The following is an 18,581-nucleotide window of genomic DNA, read 5'->3' on the forward strand; positions in this document are numbered from 1 at the left end:
AAGTGTAAGGAGCTGGCCAAATTTCAATGTATGGCTGTGCCCGTTCATTAGAAATCAATCTATCGGCCAACGTTTAATGAATGGGCTTGTTGGTATAGTTTTGTTTGATGAACACATTCAGCCAATTGGATGCCGCTTTCATCAGTGTATTATGACAGTGGCGGGGGGAGATTCCGTTTTTAATTTTTTTTAAATTCAGCCAGCTGGCTGACCGAAAAAAAAAAAAAAAAAAAAAAAAAAACACACCACAAAAAACACACAAACTGTAGTGCAGTACGAATGACTACAGAGCTGCCGAAAATTGCCGAAGAAGAAGAGCTGATCGTCAGCTCTATACGGCGCCTGCGCACTACATTCTGACCTAAGTCCACATTAAAGCCCCACCATCCAAGTAGACATGGAGTTAGAATATTAAAATACTGAGCGCAGCGAGCCCGCGAGGGGCCTGTTACAAAGTTTTTTTCTTTTTTTTTTTTTTACGCAGGCGCTGTGTACTGCTGACTCAGGTGTTCAGTAGTGCCTGCGCACTACAGGGGGGTCTTTATCCGCCGAGGGGAACTTTCTCGGCAGAACACCGGCCGCCCGGGATCGTTCCCCGCAGCAACAGAAAAGGGATCTAAAAAGTAAACAAAAACAGATCTCCGTTCTGTCTGGGGATTACACTGAGATCTGTCTTCCTGCCAAGCAGGAAGACAGATCTGTGCGTTTCCCCGGTCACACAGTCCCCCATACAGTTAGTAATCACAAACAGGGAACACATTTAGCCCCTTCCCTGCCAGTGTCATTAGTACAATGTCAATGCATATTTTTAGCTGGTTAAAAAAAAAAATTAAATAAAAATTATTAATAAAAATGCCATAAATCTATCTCCTATTTTGTAGACGTCATAACTTTTGCGCAAACCAATCAATATACGCTTATTGGGGTTTTTTTTTTTTTTTTTTTTTTTTTTTAACCAAAAATATGAATAATAAATATTGGCCTAAACTGATGAATACATTTGTTTTTTTATATTTTTGTAGTAGTAGTTTTTTTCAAAATTGTTGCCTTTTGTTTATAGCGCAAAAAATAAAAAAAAAATAAAAAAAAAAAATCGCAGAGGTGATCAAAAATCACCTAAATAAAGCTCTATTTGTGTGGAAAAAAAGGATGTCAATTTTGTTTGGGTACAACGTCGCATGACCGCGCGATTGTTAGTTAAAGTATCTCAGTGCCGTATCCCAAAAAAATGGCCTGGTCATTAAGGGGGTAAATCATTACGGGGCTGAACTGGTCAAGTGTTACGTATCTGCAGCAGAAGAATGAAGAGTAAGGTCTTCTGGCTTGGCAGACAAGGCTTCGAAGTGTGATGGGGTTGCATGAATCTCAGGACTAGACCAAATCCATTGGGGTATGACAGCTCCAATATATGTATTCAGTCAGTGTATTTAGCCATTTGCCTGGAGTTCAGCCTTAACCTCACAGTCCAAAACACATACAATGCTACCACTAACATACCTTTTGGCTGGGCAGCCACACAAAATCAGGTTAAGAGACAAAAGACATACCCAGGAAATAATAGAGAGCAGTACAATTCCGAACTAAGTACAGGGACTTGACACAGCTGTGGTGCAGAAGTAAAGGCAGGAAACGCCTGAACTGCACATATTTAAATTGCTGGGGGGAAAAAAAAGAAGAAGAAAAAAAAAAAACAAACATACAAAATCAATGATATTACATAAAAAAAACTGTTATTAATACAACCAATACTACAAAAAGAAAATCTAGGATATGCAACTGGCCATTTTTAAGTTTAGTGCTGTAACACTTTGAATGACAATAACTCAGTCATGTGCATTATACCCAAATTACATTTTTACCATTTTTATGAGACAGAGTTTTCTTTTGGTGGTATTTAACCACTTAAAATACTGGGCACTTTCACCCCCTTCCTTTCCAGACCAGTTTTCAGTTTTTAGCTCTATGAAAAGATCTGAGTAAAAGCCCCCGAATCTCTCATTGGCTGGAACCTCTGAAATCACTCCTTGTGACCTTAGATGATCTATTGCCTGAAGAAAAGACTTTCTTTACCGGATCTATGGGGACGTTGGACCTTAAGAACCGAGAGAGTGGGGAAGCCTCCGGAATTCTATTTAGTACCCCTGAGACACCGTAGAAATAACCCACCAGTCTCGGATCACTTCCTCCCAGGCGTCCGAGAACTCCAATAGCTTCCCCTTTATAAGGAGGGCTTGGGACTGGCTTTAGGGGGTCTCTGGACCCAGGGCTTTTTCTGTCCCTGGCCTTGAGGCTTTCCCCTAGACGCAGACGGCTGAGGCCGTTGAAACTGGCTGAAATTATAAGTGCTGGGTACTGAAGCACTAGACACCTTAAAAAGGAAGTGGTCTGCTCCTCTTCTTAACTGGTAAAAGCGCACTTTTACCCCCTGAAATCATCTGGATATATTTATCCAGATCTTCTCCAAATAGCAGCTCCCCGTGAAAGGGGAAACCAGCTAATAATCCTTTGCAGGGTAATTTCGCAGACCATTTTCCAAAAAAAAAAAAAAAAAAAAAGCCAAACCACAAAACTGTTTTTAACTTGTAAACTACAAATCTCAAAAAGAGGCTTGGTCCTCAAGTGGTTAAAGGGGTTGTAAACCCTCATGTTTTTTCCCCTTAAGGCCCCATTCACACTAGCGCGTTTTTTGATGCATTTTGCATTTTGCAGAAATGCACGGGAATTTTTTAACATGGGTTCCTATGGAACATGTTCACATCAATGCTTTTTTGTATCTCTGCGTTTTTGGAAAGGGTCGGGGACTTTTTTCATGCAAAAAGCAGCGTTTTGCATGTAATGGTTTTCAATGGACAAGCATCAAAAACGCAAGTGCACCGTTTTTGCAGCGTTTTTGCCGTTTTTTTTTTTTTTGTAATTTTTTTTTAAGACTGTAAAAAAAAATGAAAAAAAAAAAAAAAAAACGCAAAACGCAAATCGCGGCAAAAACGCGGCAAGCATGAAAAAAAAACCTCCAAAAACGCTCAAAAGCAACATGCATAGGTGTGAATCGAGCCTAATGCACCCTATGCACTAAGGTGAAAAAACACCTGGCAGTGACTAACCCCCAAGCCCCCCCCCCCCCCCCCGTTTTACTTACATGAGCCCTGGAATTTCACACGCCAGAGACACGCTCCTTCTCTGTCCGGGGTTCTTGGCTCTTGATTGCATAGATTGATAGGAGCGCAGCCATTGGCTCCCGCTGCGGTCAATCAAATCCAACGACGTGGGGGCCGAGTCCGGCATTCGTGTCTATGGACGCCAATACTGGACTCGGGAGCATGCCCGCAAGGTAACCCTCCCAGGGAGAGCTTCTCCGAGGGACCCCAGAAGAGGATGTTTGGGGCCACTCTGTGCAAAATGAGCTGCACAGTGGAGGCAAGTATGACATTTAAAAAAAAAAAAAAAAAAAAAAAACACCCCAAGAAAAAAAAACAAAAAACGAGCCTCTACAATCACTTTAAGAGCATCTACTGTGAAACATAAGGTATGAGGTAACTCAGCCAAATCCTCAGCAGATACCCCCTGATCCTTTAAAAGACTGACAGATGCACAATCGCAGTGGCAGCTATTGGTAACAGACCTGGCAATAGCAAATGAACCCTTTAATAAAAGACTCCAATTTCTTATCTGCTGGATCTTTAACCACTTCCATACCGGGCCTATTCTGGCACGCCTCTCCTACATGTAAAAATTATTTTTTTTTTGCTCGAAAATTACTCAGAACCCCCTAACATTTTTTTTATGGAATTTTCATGAATTAAAAAACAAAAAAACAGTAAAGCTAGCCCAATTTTTTCGTATAACGTGAAAGATGATGTTACGCCGAGTAAATAGATACCCAACATGTCATGCTTTAAAATTGCGCACACTCATGGAATGGCGCCAAACTTTGGTAAATAAAAATCGATGGTAAATAAAGATCGATGCTTTAAAATTTTTTTACAGGTTACCAGTTTAAAGTTAGAGGAGGTACCGGCGTTTACATATGTGAGCGGGACTTGCACTCAGAAGCAAACACACACGTGAGCTACTGGGGACAGGTTTTTTTTTTGTTTGTTTTTTTTTTACACTTTCTCTTTTACATTTTTTTTAATCACTTTTATTCCTATTACAGTACAAGGAATGTAAACACCCCTTGAAATAGGAATGGTGCGTGACAGGTCCTCCTTATGGAGAGATGCGGGGTCAGTAAGACCCCACATCTCTCCTCCAGGCTTGAAAGCATGAGATCACCGGCTTTGTTTAAAATCGCGGCCCGGACGTGACATCATAACGCTGCGCCCGGGCCTCCAACAGACAGAGACCATCTGGTCACCAGAAATCTCTATGGTCGCCATCAGCCGATTCTTTCTCTGGGTCTCCGAGAGAGGCACAGAGAAGCACCGGATGGCGGCGGCGGGGGGGGGGGGGGTTTGGGATGTCCCCTTCCGTCGCCTGTAAGAAGAATCAAGCGGCGGACCTGCCGCTATGATCATTCTTATGGTGCACAGAATCGCCGGCTGAAAACGAGGATATTTGAATGATGCCGTAGCTCCAGGCATCGTTCAGATATTCCCACTGAAAGTCAAGGAAGTCATATGGGAGTGGTTAAACACCTGGGCATTATCTACAGGACAGGTAAGACTTTTATTCACAGAGGAAACTTACCTCCATAGGATACAGAAGTGCAAATCTTTTAGGAGGAATAAAAAGTTTATCAGGGTGATCCCAGTCAGCATACACAATCTGCTCTAGCAACGGAAACGTCTGCAAACTCTGTGGAGGCCACAGAGATCCTAAAGAAGACAAGGAAACCTCAGAGACCTCTACAGGCGGCAATTTAAATCCTGATTGGACCATCTCCCACTGGATTAGCAGTCTCTGGGATTGAGGTGCTGAAAATGGTTCTTCAGAACCCGACTCCTCAGAAGTGGCCTGACCTCCTTCACGGTCATTTACTGCCACTTCTTCCACCTCTTCTGCCCAATCCTGTTCAAATGCAGGTGGAGGCTCAGGTGAAGGGGATCTATCCCGTTTCCTTCCACCTTGGGAAAATGAAGTAATCATAACTGCTATTTTTCCCTCCAGCCCAGCTAAAGCTGATGCTAAGTCGTCCTTTGTGACATAGGTTGAGGCAGAAGCATTAGCTGTTGCTACAATGCCTGACAACCATAATGGCCCAGACTGGCCAGTTGCCTCAGGTCTTTCAGGAGAGTTAAACAGAGCAGATGTAAGGCTAGCATCCCCCAATACAGATGGTGGTGCATCTGCACCCCTTCCTTCTGTGCCTCCCCCACTTCTCTTCCGGGAAGACATGCCTGGGACAAAACTTGGTGGTAATAAGTGCCCTGGTTCATCCACCCACAGTGACTCACGTTCCCAGCTGACGCTGCTGTGTCCCCTCCAGCCTGCTTACAGAAGCCTAGTACTGAAACAGCCAATATGGATGCCTCCGCCCCTACTGCGCATGTCCAGCGTGCACGTTTGCCACATGCACGCTCGTCGCGCCATTCCCACGTGCACGCCGCATAAATAGCGGTGGGAAAGGGCCACCGAAGGTGCCGGAAAAGGAACTAGGTGTACAGGGGTGGGGGAATCTGAAGAGCCACCTGCCTCCTGTTAGGATGATCTCGGCTGGTAGCCTCCGGAGAAGGGCTGCTGCACTGCAACACCACTGCCCCCAGTGGACAGAAAAAATATGACACCTGGTCCTATAAAAAGTAAGAGACTGCAAATACATTTTTCAATTTAAACAAGTGCAAAGAGTTTTTTTTGTTTTGTTTTGTTTTTTTTAAAACACTTACCGTACCAGTCCCGCCACAGGATTCTGCTAAAAAGCTAAAATTTCAATCTTCCCCAATCACGGCGGGTTAGGTCTCTTGGACCTTCAAGGACCGGGTCCTCTTGAATATGGAGCCACTCCCTTGGACCTGTGAAGCACCCTGCCGGATCTTCCTTTGGGGTTTTTTTCTAACCAAGGGTCCGGTTTCCAGGGTCCAGTGCCCAAAGGGTCACATTACAGGCAATATCTTGTAATCTTGTGTAAACGAGGTTCGAGTACCATCCATTCTAGTGCATCACCGTCCGGGTGGATACGATTATACAAGCCCTTTAAATCCTTCAGGATCTGTTCCAGGACCATTCTTAGCTAGATCATGGAGAGCTTCTCCAACCATGACCATCACCTTACATTCACCTATAGGTGGCGTATAACCCAGTTAGTTAAGGCTGCTCTGTGTCCCGTGATGTACAATAAAGCAATAAAAACCGCAGAGGTGATCAAATACCACCAAAAGATAGCGCTATTTGTGGAAAAAAAAAAAAAACGGACATCAATTTTATTTGGGTAAAACGTTGCACGACCGCGCAATTGTCAATTAAAGCAACTCAGTGCTGTATTACAAAAAATGGCCTGGTCATTAAGGGGGAAAATCCTTCCGTGGCTTAAGTGGTTAATAGGATTTTTTTCACATACAACATGGTCATACCTAGAATTACAACCCAAAACACATTTCGCTACTCTTTCTTATGGTACCGCACGTGTGAGACTTAGTGTCTGGACTGATAATGTAACAGACATTTTACCTTGTGTATCACATAAAATCAACCAATTGTATCAAAACCAATGTACTGTAATGGTCATCTCTATAAGATTGGTCAGGGAATATAGCTTAGTGTATCGTCACCTATAGCAGTCCTGGTTCCTATAAGCCAAGCAAACCTAGCCTACTGTACCTAGAAATGCCATGGCCAAGAAAAAAAAAAAAAAAAAAAAAAAAAAAAAAAAAAAAGGAAAAAAGATAAAGAGCTCCTTTGGTTACAGGAGGGTAGTTGTCTGCAGGGGGGTGGCTAGGAATGTGTGGGGGGGGGGTGGCGGGAATTGGTCCAGGCAACAGGCAGAAGTGTGGTCAATCAACAGGCAAATCAGGAACACTAATTCTAGCTATACTGGTCTGACAACACTGTGGCTGGTATGGTGGTGACTGGAGAACTGTGACTGGCTGCACTATTGGGGCTCGTGCACAAGTGTAGTTGGAGGGACAGCCAAACCTCGTAGTTGAACCATCCCTCAAACGCTATACCCTTTTAGCTGCAGAGGCAGCGGTTAGGAAGTACACCTGCTGTGCAATAAGCTTCACAGCTGTGACAGGAATTATACCCCCTCCCAGAACTGGAGAGCACCTGGCCGGCCGTATGTATGTGTGTGGACACACACACACACACACACACACACACACACACACAGGCCAAGCAGGAAGTGCTTAACGAGGGACTAGAATTATGATACAAACATTTCTAAAGCCCCTCCACTACCAATAGGATATACATGTAACATCAGTAGTACAGATTTATGCCTCCATCTACAATCGGCTGCCTCTGAGACGCAGCACCGTGTCTCCATTGGTGAGCCGCATAGGCCCCTATGACTGCCCATACTTTAGTACCAGAGTAGGTACCCGCATGGGGCTGGAGGTACTGAAATTTTTAGTGCCGAGATATCACCAGTTATGCTTCAAAAAAGATATGAGAAACTAGTAGGTGAATCAATCACCCAACATTCACTTCTAAATCTAATGTAAGCAGCGAGTGGTGCACCCCTTTAATAAATATTCTGCCCTTTCTCACCTGCATGAAAGGAAAGGACAGGTAGTTCATGTTGTGTATGAAATACAGCACGCTGTAACTGTAACCCAGAAAAGCTCCAGTAAGAAGAAGGAAGAGGTAACGCTCATTCAAACACATCTTCTGTACACCATCTTTATCACTGAAAGGAAAAAAAAACACAAGTACACAGCAGATCAGTGAAAAGATCACAAATCCCAACCACACCTCACTCTTTGCATTATTACAATGATTTGTTCTAGACTAACTCACCTGGGATCAGTATTGCAGGGAACAGCCAGACTTTGGTATGGACCTTGGCTGAGGACAGTACAGCACCAAAACACCAACACTCCCATAAGAGAATGAACAAATGAATGAAGCACACGTTGTGGCAGCAGAATCTGGCCAATCAAGGAGAGGCGGGAGCCAGGGATGGTAGGCACCACTGTAAAGGAAGACGGGAGCAATTTGAATGTATTTATATATGTATATTTGTCCATCAGACGTCCTCCACGAGATGGCTGGCGCCAGACGGTTCCCGCTCCTCGTTTTGGCGCCAATTCCCCTCATAGGCAGTCAACGTGCCGTTGGTGGACACCCATGACCCAAGTGGAGTATATATACTCCTTGCAGGTTATTCAATTTCCCCTTAGGGCCAAAGCCCCCTTGGCTATGTTACACCACCAGACCTCATCAGCTTCCTCGCTTATTCAGGTACATCAACTGACTCTCCCTCGCCCCTTTTCTCTTTCGTTTTTCACAACCACTTCTGTTCCCAATACCTCACCCTTAGGGTCAGGTGGTATTTTTCCACTTTATACACTACCTTGTTATAGCTTTTAGGGTCAATCTGTTACCACCATCTCTCTGCACCCTAGGTCACTTTCTTGCTATTTTTATACCATTCATAGTCCCTGCACCATTTACTCCCAATTTTGAACCATTACCTTATTTTAACATTATTAGTTACTTATTTTATTACATTTACTGGTATACTCACATATATCATTATATACCCTCCCCTTTCTTATAGTTGCCTCACAATTTTGTGGTTCACCCCCACCCATGGAGGCCTATTCCTGGGGAACATTGTCTCCCCCTGGTTTTCCATCTTGGTCGGGGCAATCCACCTCAGCTCCCGGGACTGATATTGTTTTTGGGCGGCCTCCAGCCCTCCATGCCTGCACCCAGTTTCATTGGCATTTTTGTAAGTGGTCGTGGTAAATGGGGATTTCTCCCCGCTCCTCTCCCTATTACAACCTACCCATTATTTTGTACATTCCTTACAAACTAACTTTATGTTTTAATACCTAGACATCTACCTCATACTTGCTCCTGAAGAGTGGCAGTCGCCACGGAACACGTCGAGCCAATAGATGCCGTCTTGTTCATATTTTTATCAATTATCATATTTAATAATTGGACTGTACCAACAATCAGAGTTACACTTTTTACCAGGGAGACACGTCTCAATGAAAGTGGTTTTTCTATCATGGGTACAATATGAACTGATTCGGTTATAAGTATAATATATTATCAATATCACTGTTATATTTATTGCAATGTATCCGATTCTCTATAGTGGTTACATTATGAACTTATTATGTCATTATCCTACCATGTTAATACTATTATTGTTATATTTTTTATATACCAATAAATCAGTGATTGCTCAATGTCTGTTTTACAATTTTGTCAACGTTCATAGCTCTAATATACTAAGTATCGCCCACTATTATGTATACCGTGACATCTCCAGGGATGTAAGCTTCATACAAAGTCCCACCCTCTTCTTTCTTATTATAATTTGAATGTATTTGTGAACTGTGTATATTGTGCAGCAAATATCATGTACCAGCCTTTGCAAAAAAGGGTCCAGCGATGCGGGGGAATAAAGCCCCACTCATCTCCCCCTCCTCTCTGCAGCTCCGGCATTGTGACTGTGGGCACCCGTCTGTGGCTTCACAGCCGTGCACGCACTGCGCATGCCCGAGCCGTGACTGGCAGGGCAATCTGGGACCTGTAACGTGTCCCAGATGATTGCCGAGGGGGGGGGGGGGGGGGGGGGGGGGAATCTCTCCCATTCGGTGCTGAATGGAGGAGGAAGTGGGAGCTGGAATCCCCTAAAAAAAAAAAAAAGAGGGTATCCGCTTCCCCCTCCCAAAAAAATGACATGTCAAATGGCATGTCAGGGGGTCACCTTCCCTTAAAGCGGAAGTTCCATTTTTGGGTGGAACTCCGCTTTAAGATAAAAGCCTTCTGGTGTGTAGTAGCCCCCCTAATATTTACCTGAGCTTCATCTAGATCCAGCAATGTTGTAGGATTGTCTGGGCTACCTGGGACTCCCCTCCTCATTAGCTGAGACAGCAGTGCGGCGCCATTGGCTCCCACTGCTGTCAAAGTCAGTCAGCCAATGAGGAGAGATCACAGCTCCATGTCTGAATGGACACAGGGAGCAGTGATTTGGCTTGGGTGCCCCCATAGCAAGCTGCTTGCTGTGGGGGCACTCATCTGGAGGGAGGGGACAGGCGAGCCGAAGAGGGACCTGAGAAGAGGAGGATACAGACTGCTCTGTGCAAATCCACTACATAGAGCAGGCAAGTATAACTTTTTTTTTTTTTATAGATAACAATAACGTGAAGTCTTAAAGTTCCAATAGATCACTTGATTCTGGCCCCTTTGGTAGGTATGTAAAACATTAAAAATAAATGCCTATGCTGTTTAAAATCCAATAAAACACAGTCTCACCCTGCTCTGCACATGCTTAGTTGCTCCAAATTTTTTTTTTTTTTTTGGCACTACCGAATTTGTACAAGCCGATCTGCTGACAGCCTTAAAGAGGTTGAATGCTTCACTTACGGTTAGGGGTGCGCTGCTTGTGCTGCCCAGTACAAGCCGATCAGCGGGTGCCGTCAATGGAGAAAGACAGAAGAGAGCTCTGCCCATGTAGACAAGGCAGAGCTCTGTCCTGTCAGCGGGGATGTCCTGGATTTTATTTCCCTGCGAAGCAGGGAATAGAATCCAGCACATCCCTTAGTAAAAACATTACATAGTACAAAAAACAAAAAACAAAACACTGGTTAGGCACACATTTAACCCTTTGATCGCCCTAGATGATTAACCCCTTCCCAGCAAGTTTCATTACATAGTGTATATTTTTAGCACTGATCACTGTATTCCTGTCACTAGTTCCTGCAAAATCGCAGTACCGCTATAAATTGCTGATCACCACAAAGGTATACATTCCATAGTTTGTAGATGCTAAAACATTTGCGCAAACCAATCAATATACACTTATTGGGATTTTGTTACCAAAAGTATGTAGCAGAATATATATTGGCCTAAATCTATGTAGAAATTAGATTTTTCACTTTTTTTTTTTTTTTATTGGATAGGTTTTATAGCAGGAAGTAAAAAAAATTGTCATTTTTTTGTTTATAGGGCAAAAAATAAAAAACCCAGTGGTGATCAAATACCACCAAAAGAAAGCTATTTGTGGGGAAAAAAAATTACAAATTTTCATTCATGCACAGCATTGCATGTCCGTGCAAATGTGCTCTGGTCATGAAGGGGGGTAAATCTTTCAGAGGTCAAATGGTGAAATCCATCTATCCTTTACAGCCAAAGGAAGCTGCTTCTGTTGGATCTGCAACAGTCATGGTGCTGCACATGATCAGTTATGACACCAGCCATTTGATGGTTTGACAGTTTGATTGAGGACACAAGCAAATGTGGCAGTTACATCCCTGGCACATGCTGGGAATGATGTTTTTTTAAACTATTAAATCTTAGTTTCGCTTTATGATTTACCGTTTAGGGGCTCTTGGCTTCTAGTGAAAAATACTAAAATAACAGTTTGCAGGTAACAGACACAGAATATTATAATATAGTATAAGGGCTCGTTCATACCATACGTGCATGAAAACTGAAGGGAAAAATCACGCAGATTTCATTTGCAGAGACATCAGTTTTCATACGTGTCAGTTATGTGCCCCGTTCACACCAATGTTGAGTCTGTTTTTGCCCTGTGCAGAATAAAATTTGGTATGAACAGAGCACAGAGAACATTTTTTTTTTTTGCCCTTGCTGAATGCATGTAGAAAAACTGAAGTCTCTGTGCTATGGTGTGAATCAGGCCTAAAACAGCTGCCCCAATCTAAAAAAGTACTTAGAAAATACAAATGTGGCACCTCAGTCCTAGATTCACTTTACCCTTTAACATTAACAACTGTGAATTGGCCAGAGCACAGATTCACAGGAAGGAGGCTGTTGCCCAAGAGAATCAAATATTATTCCTCAATTTTAACCTGCCTTAGAAATAAAATGACAGCTGCATTCTGAAGGGCTGCAATAGTAAGCAAATTGTTCAAGTAAATTATGAAAAGTCCCCTTGAAAAAGGAATAGTTAACTGTATAGACATTTCCTGGTCATCAGATCTCACGGTAACCATGACAGCATTTGGGATTTGTCCATCTGGCACGGGGATCATTAAAATGTGACTTCCAGGATTGCTCTCATCTCAAAAAAGGTCACTGGTTTTGGGTCCAGGTTTTCTAAAATCTATTAAAGCTCACCTGAGTAAAACTTTACATTGAAGGCACATTGGACCCCCTGCAGTAATGACAGCAGAAGCAGACAAAAGAATGTGGAACTGCTGGAAACATCACCCAGTACATCTGTAAAACAGAGAAAGGCAAATTACAATAAACTTTTTATTATGACTTGATCGTTTTTATCAAAGGGAATGTGTCACATATATTCTTGTCTAATGAAATACTTAACCTGTCTTGAAGGCTGCCAAAACCAAACAATGAGGGAAGCCTTAGCCTCATATGGGGAGGCTGATCTACTAAAGAGAAATATACCGTGCATGGCGAGTGCAGTTGCTCTAGATCTGAAGGGAAAGCTCTGAAGATTTCTATCAATCACGCGCAAGCAAAAATTCTGTTTTTCCTTTTCCTTGTGTATTCTTTGCAAAGTGAAGCTTTCCCTTAATTACCAAGCTCTGGTGCAAGTGCACAGTAGATTTTCCTTTAGTAAATCAACCCCATGATGACAAATTTGGCCTAGAGCAAGCATTTGCCCCGGAAACTGGACAGTCACAATCTACAATGCCAGGATAGGTGTCTTAACTGGCTCAAGAGACCTGTGATTCTCTTGAGATCACTTCTTGTTCTCCAGGAGCTGAAATCTTAGGATAAAGATCACGATTCTCACGGTGTAACATCTTTCACATTATACAAAAGAAAAATCGGGCTAACTTTACTGTTTAGTTTTTTTTTTTTTTCAGTGTATTTTTTCAAAAAACAAAATTGCGTTTGAAAAACCGCTGCGCAAATATGGTGCGACAAAATATTGCAACAACCACCATTTTATTCTCTAGAGTCTCTGCTAAAAAAAAAATATCATGTTTGGGTGTTCCAAGTAATTTTCTAGCAGAAAATAATGATTTATACTTGTAAGCAACAAAATGTCAGAAAAGGGTTTGTCTTTAAATGGTTAAACTTGCCTCATTTACACTCCGGAGTTCTTTCCTTTGATAAAAGAACGAAAAGATACTTTGGTGTTGTGATTAAATTGGAATTTTTATTTTTAATTTTTTTCCAGCTGTGACTCTGCACTTGTTAGAAAGAACCGTGACATGATGTTTTCAAGATCGGGAAGGGAAAAAGATTGCAATTTCGATTCTTAACGATTAATCGCGCAGCTCTAATGCAAAGTTGAAAAAAAAAATGACTGAAGGTCCGCTTCCCTCATTTACAGAGTAAAGTTTATTCCTTTGATCTAAAAAGGACTAAGTGTTACAATGTACTTAGCGATGTTGTCATACACTTGGCAGGCTGCCTGTTTTTTGTTTTTTTACAACTATGAGCAGAGAACTCTGCATAGAATCGGGATAATGCTGTGTCAAGATCGTGAGGGGGAGTGAAGAATCTGATTCTTTAACGATTAATCATGCAGCTCTACCAGATACCCAAGTGAGCACATACATGAACACTTAGCAATTCCCCTAAAGAAACGCACCCTGGTACAAAATTTGTGAAAAAACTTCCACCATCATAAGCCCTAATGGAGGGACCACCAAGACCCCAAAATGCATTGTCTACTTCCGCGTTTTGTTTTTTTACTACTAAAAAGGTTTACTGCACAGATTTCAATTTTGGGGCACACTTGTGATTTGATTACACACAAGTCATTAGGCCTGAAAACCCAGCTACACAATGCCTCCCGAGAAGGTGGGGGAAGGGACACCCCAGCACTTCTGTGTTTCCTTACATAATAGTGAGCAACAATCTACCCCCAGGACACTTACCTGTGAGCCACTGTATAGGGTGAAAGATGTTGAGCCTGCTGAGAGCTATGAAGGTTATACAGCTCAGAGGTAGTAATATGACTGACCAGGCAAAACTGGTTGCCACTCTCCATTTTAACACCTACAACAAAAAAACAAGATTATGACTTACAGTAACCTACACTGTCCACAAATGCAGCATATGGATTATTTACATAACATGTACGCCTACTTCCATCACCAACAGTATGGAGGTGTGTTTAAAGGCAGGGAGCAAAAGTTAACCTGGATCAATGTGAATTTTGTACAGGGTGATAGAGTTGGCAAGGAAGAGAAGGTGAGTATGTGTGATTGGGAAGAAAGGTATCAATGTACACTTCTTGTTTTGCAATGTGTGATCAAAGCATGGCTTCACTATCAAGTGTGACTAGAACAAAAAAAAAAAAAAAAAATTAAATAAATAAAAAAGTTAAAAAAAAAAAAAAAAAAAAAAAAAAAAAAAAAAAAAAAAAAATTATTATTACATAAGACCAATAAAAAAAGGATTTTTAATACAGAAATGTTGGCCTACTGAAAAGTAGACATGTGCGATAAGTTTCGTTCCAATTTGAATTTCGAAAAATTTGTAAATATCCGAATTAACGAAAACCTGTTTAACAAATTTTTCCAAATATTCGGAAATGCCGAATTTACAAAAATTCCGAAAATCAAAAATACGAAAATCAGAATTATTAACTATTACTAACTTAAATTATAGGTATTGGATATTCCCTTCTAATTTGGTTGTTAGTGAATGTAAAGAATACAAATTTATCCAAAGCTACGAATTTTCCAAAATAACGAATGCTGTAGCTAACGAATGGATGAATAATAATAAACAATAAAATGTTTTTTATTATTATTATCAATTTGTTCCATTTAGATGGAACATTCCTTATTTTCAGATAATTCGTAGCCTCGGATAAATTTGTATTCGTTATGTTCACTAACAGCCAAATTTGAAAGGAAATTCCAATAACTCTACCCATCGGTAAAAGTCAGCAAAAAGCATTTACAACCACTTTAATTGGTTTGCACAAAAGTTATAGCAGCTAGAAACTATGGGATATTTTTATTGTTGATTTTTAGCGGTATTGCGGCGGACAAATCGGACACTTATTTGACACGAATATAGTGATCGGTGCTTAAAAAGATATGCACTGTCACTGTACAAATGACACTGGCAGGGAAGGGGCGATCAAAGGGTTGAATGTGCCCCTAGGGAGTGCTTTCTGTGGGGGGGAGGTGCTTGTACTGTTAGACAGACATCTGTGTTCCTGCTTAGCAGAAAACACAAGATCTCGGTCTGCTCCTGTCACAGGACAGCGATCTGCCTTGTTTACATAGGCAGACCTCCGTTGTGTCTGCCTCGGGAACGAGTGGCTCCTGCTGTGTCCAATCACAGCGGGAGCAGGTTGCCGGCGGGCACACGCACCCCAGAAGAGGAAATCACGTACAGGTGTGTGATCTTGCATTTAAGGGCCGCCCAGCTGCAGTATATGTACATGGGACAGTCCAGAAGTGGATAAGCTGGGTACATGGAGGCCAAAAAAGGTTGGTTCAGCAGGAAACGGTCAACTTTTGACCTGTGTGTTCAGCTCCTCGTTCAAATGAGCATAATGGAAAACCAGTCAGCGCTTGCAACCATTGGCTGCGATCGCTGTGTTCTGGTGGTGGTGGCGGCAGGTGCCCCTGCCTCTATGTTGCTATCAGAGTCTTGCAAAGCCTCATGGGACTTGTAGTTCCACGCCAGCTGAGTGCTGAGGTCGCCTACCCCCACTATAGAGTGCCTTGTGGGAAGACTGCTGTTGAAATGAAGAGTCCTGTGACAGGATCTCTATAAATCCTCCATAGAGCAGAGCCTGGCCCGACCACAGGGACAGAGGAAGGTTCTAGCCTGTCTCCCTTTCCATAGAACTACAAGTCCCAGCCTTGCTACCGCGGGAGCTGCAGGGTGACACGTTGCAGCCCTTCCCCCAGACATGAGGAGCCCCTCCGGGCCCGGCTCTCACCTGTCTCTCTCCAATCTCTGTCATGACGCTGCCGCTTCCACCATTCAAACCCTCAGCGCGGCATGGGAGAACAAGGACCCTTCCGGGGCTGCCCGCTGCGCTGCCTGTCTGAAACACAGGCCTCCACAGAGCTGTCCGCCGCAGTGCCTGTACGGTTTTGAGTGTCCCTATTTGCTGCTTGATTTGGGTTGTTGTAGTTTGATATCTGGAAGTAAGAGGCGGAGACAAAGGGCAAGGGGGAGCTGAGCTAAAAAAAAAAAATACCTATATGCAAAGCTGGTTCCAGATGCAGTGTGACCTCCAGTGTGCCCAATGTGCATTGTATGTTCAGATCTTTATTAATCCCAGATCACAGTGATCTCATTGTATGCAGGTTGGCTGTTCTGTACAATAATGCATGACAAGAAGATTACTATTATATATATAGATCTTTTCTAAGGGGCTCATTCTCACCTGTGCACTTTTAACTATTTCACTGCCAAAACCGGTTTTGCTCGTTGTTGTTTTTTTACATTTAAAAAATAAGTTTAGATCTGAAGGTTACGTTAACCATAGCTCCCAACTGTCCCTGATTTCGAGGGACTGTCTCTGATTTGGAGCAATGTCCCTCTGTCCCTCTTTCCTCCTCATTTGTCCCTCATTTTGGTCTGATCTATATAGTTGTATGTAAAATGCACTTTTTATCTATCAAAAGGTTTCCCAGTGCTAAACCTTTCATCTTATTTTTAAATAGCTGCATTTGTAAATTCCAAAAGCCAAAATAAAGGAATAATAGTGGTAAAAAAAAGCACTTGTGGGTTTACCCAATCTTGTTTTTTGTGTACAATTCTCCTTTAAGGGGGCGTGGCAAGGGGTGTGTCCTATGCCTGCATACATTTGCTGATAGGCGTTAACCCCCCCCCATCGTTATATATTTTATGAAAGCAGACTCTGGAGAATAAAATAGTGGTGGTTATCATTTTCTACATGTCACTCAATATTAAAGCAACACAAAAATCGAAATTGTAAACACTTTAAATGTCCCTACAGGTCATCAGTTAAAGTGGAGCTCCACCCCAAAGGGGAAACTCCGCTTGATTCCTCCCCCCCCCCGCTGCCACATTTGGCAACTTTCGGGGGGAGTGGGTAACTGCTTTTTTAACAGATGCCTATCCCCACTACCGGGTGACCTCACTGCAGCAATGTCCCCCTGAAGTTCGGCCCCCTTCCTCCGCTGCTGGGCATCCACAAAGCGCAGCGCTGTAGGGAGTAGGTAGGGAACCGGCTGTGCAGCCACAAGGCTTCACTGCTGGTTCCCCTTACAGGAAATGGCAGTGGCAGCACCTGAGAACCCATTGAAATATCGTCTGGGGCGCCGACATCGTGGGATCCCTGGACAGGTAAGTGTTCTAATATTAAAAGTCAACAGCTATAGTATTTGTAGCTGCTGACTTTTAATTTTTTGGTGGCGGTCTGGAGCTCTGCTTTAACCATGAAAAATGGGCCTAGAATTATTGCTCTCTGAGTGAGTGGAGATACTGTATGTGTAGTGCAATCAACATTTTCATGTGTAGGTGCCCCCAATGTTTGTATTTACGTTTGTATGTGGGGGGGCTCAACATTTGTTGGCGTTTTAAGTGATTGGATGGAACTTTCATTTTTTTTTATACTTTTTTTAATAAAAAATGTTTTTCACTAAACGTTATAATTTAGCACATAGAGGACAAGAAGTTCCCTATGTGATGATTTTTTTTGGTGACAGGTTCTCTTTATTGAAACATCAGGGGTCTAACAGCCTCTAATGTCTCCTCTGTCCCCGTGAAGCTATTGGAGTGCAAATCGTGTTCCATTAGCCTCTGCCCGGCCATACTGGCTGGGGAAAGTGACACATAAGCATCAAGATAGCTTATGGCCTGATTCCCACTTGTCCATATTGATGCAGCAAACAAATGCATTTTGCTGCATAAAAAGGCATTTCATGTAGAAATCCCATTCTTCACTATGGGACCGCAGTTCTGTGTGGAAGACAAAGGGAAACTTTCTGAACACACGACAACATTGAACCTTGAAGCAGATGGGCTACAGCAGCAGAAGATCACAGCGGGAGCCACTCCTATCAGCTAAGAACAGGAAACTGAGGCTACAATTTGCACAGGCTCACCAAAATTGGACAATAGAAGATTGGAAAAATGTTGCCTGGTCTGATGAGTCTTGATTTTAGCTGCAACATTCCGATGGGGTCAGAATTTGGTGTAAACATAATGAAAGCATGGATCTATCCTGCCTTGTATCAATGGTTCAGGCTGGTGGTGGTGTAATGGTGGGGGGGATATTTTCTTGGCACACTTTGGGCCCCTCAGTGCCAACTGAGCATCGTGTAAACACCTTGGCCTACCTGAGTATTGTTGCTGACCATGTCCATCCCTTTATGACTACAGTGTCCCCATCTTCTGATGGCTCCTTCCAGCAGGATAATGCACCATGTCACAAAGATCGAATCATCTCACCACTGGTTTCTTGAACACAACAATGAGGTCCCTGTACTCCAATGGCCTCCACAGTCACCAGATCTCAATTCAATAGAGCACCCTTGGGATGTGGTGGAATGGGAGATTCTCATCATGGATGTGCAGCT

General features: G+C 42.8%; 1 protein-coding gene across 1 annotated transcript in view; it reads right to left on the minus strand.

Moving 5' to 3' along the window:
* NDC1 (NDC1 transmembrane nucleoporin) overlaps positions 1 to 16,145 on the minus strand; it is a 52,233-nt gene extending 36,088 nt beyond the window's left edge. Inside the window, exons 1-6 of the mRNA XM_073593524.1 lie at positions 15,968 to 16,145; positions 13,938 to 14,058; positions 12,199 to 12,300; positions 7,894 to 8,068; positions 7,645 to 7,783; positions 1,548 to 1,656 (exon numbers count right to left, since the gene is read on the minus strand). Of these exons, the coding sequence (XP_073449625.1) occupies positions 1,548 to 1,656; positions 7,645 to 7,783; positions 7,894 to 8,068; positions 12,199 to 12,300; positions 13,938 to 14,058; positions 15,968 to 15,991 (670 nt within the window). The 5' untranslated portion in view covers positions 15,992 to 16,145. The remainder of the gene's footprint in view (positions 1 to 1,547; positions 1,657 to 7,644; positions 7,784 to 7,893; positions 8,069 to 12,198; positions 12,301 to 13,937; positions 14,059 to 15,967) is intronic.
* Between the last annotated feature and the right edge of the window lie 2,436 nt (positions 16,146 to 18,581).

Source organism: Aquarana catesbeiana, linkage group LG07, assembly GCF_042186555.1.
Source record: "Aquarana catesbeiana isolate 2022-GZ linkage group LG07, ASM4218655v1, whole genome shotgun sequence".
Lineage (NCBI taxonomy): Eukaryota > Metazoa > Chordata > Amphibia > Anura > Ranidae > Aquarana > Aquarana catesbeiana.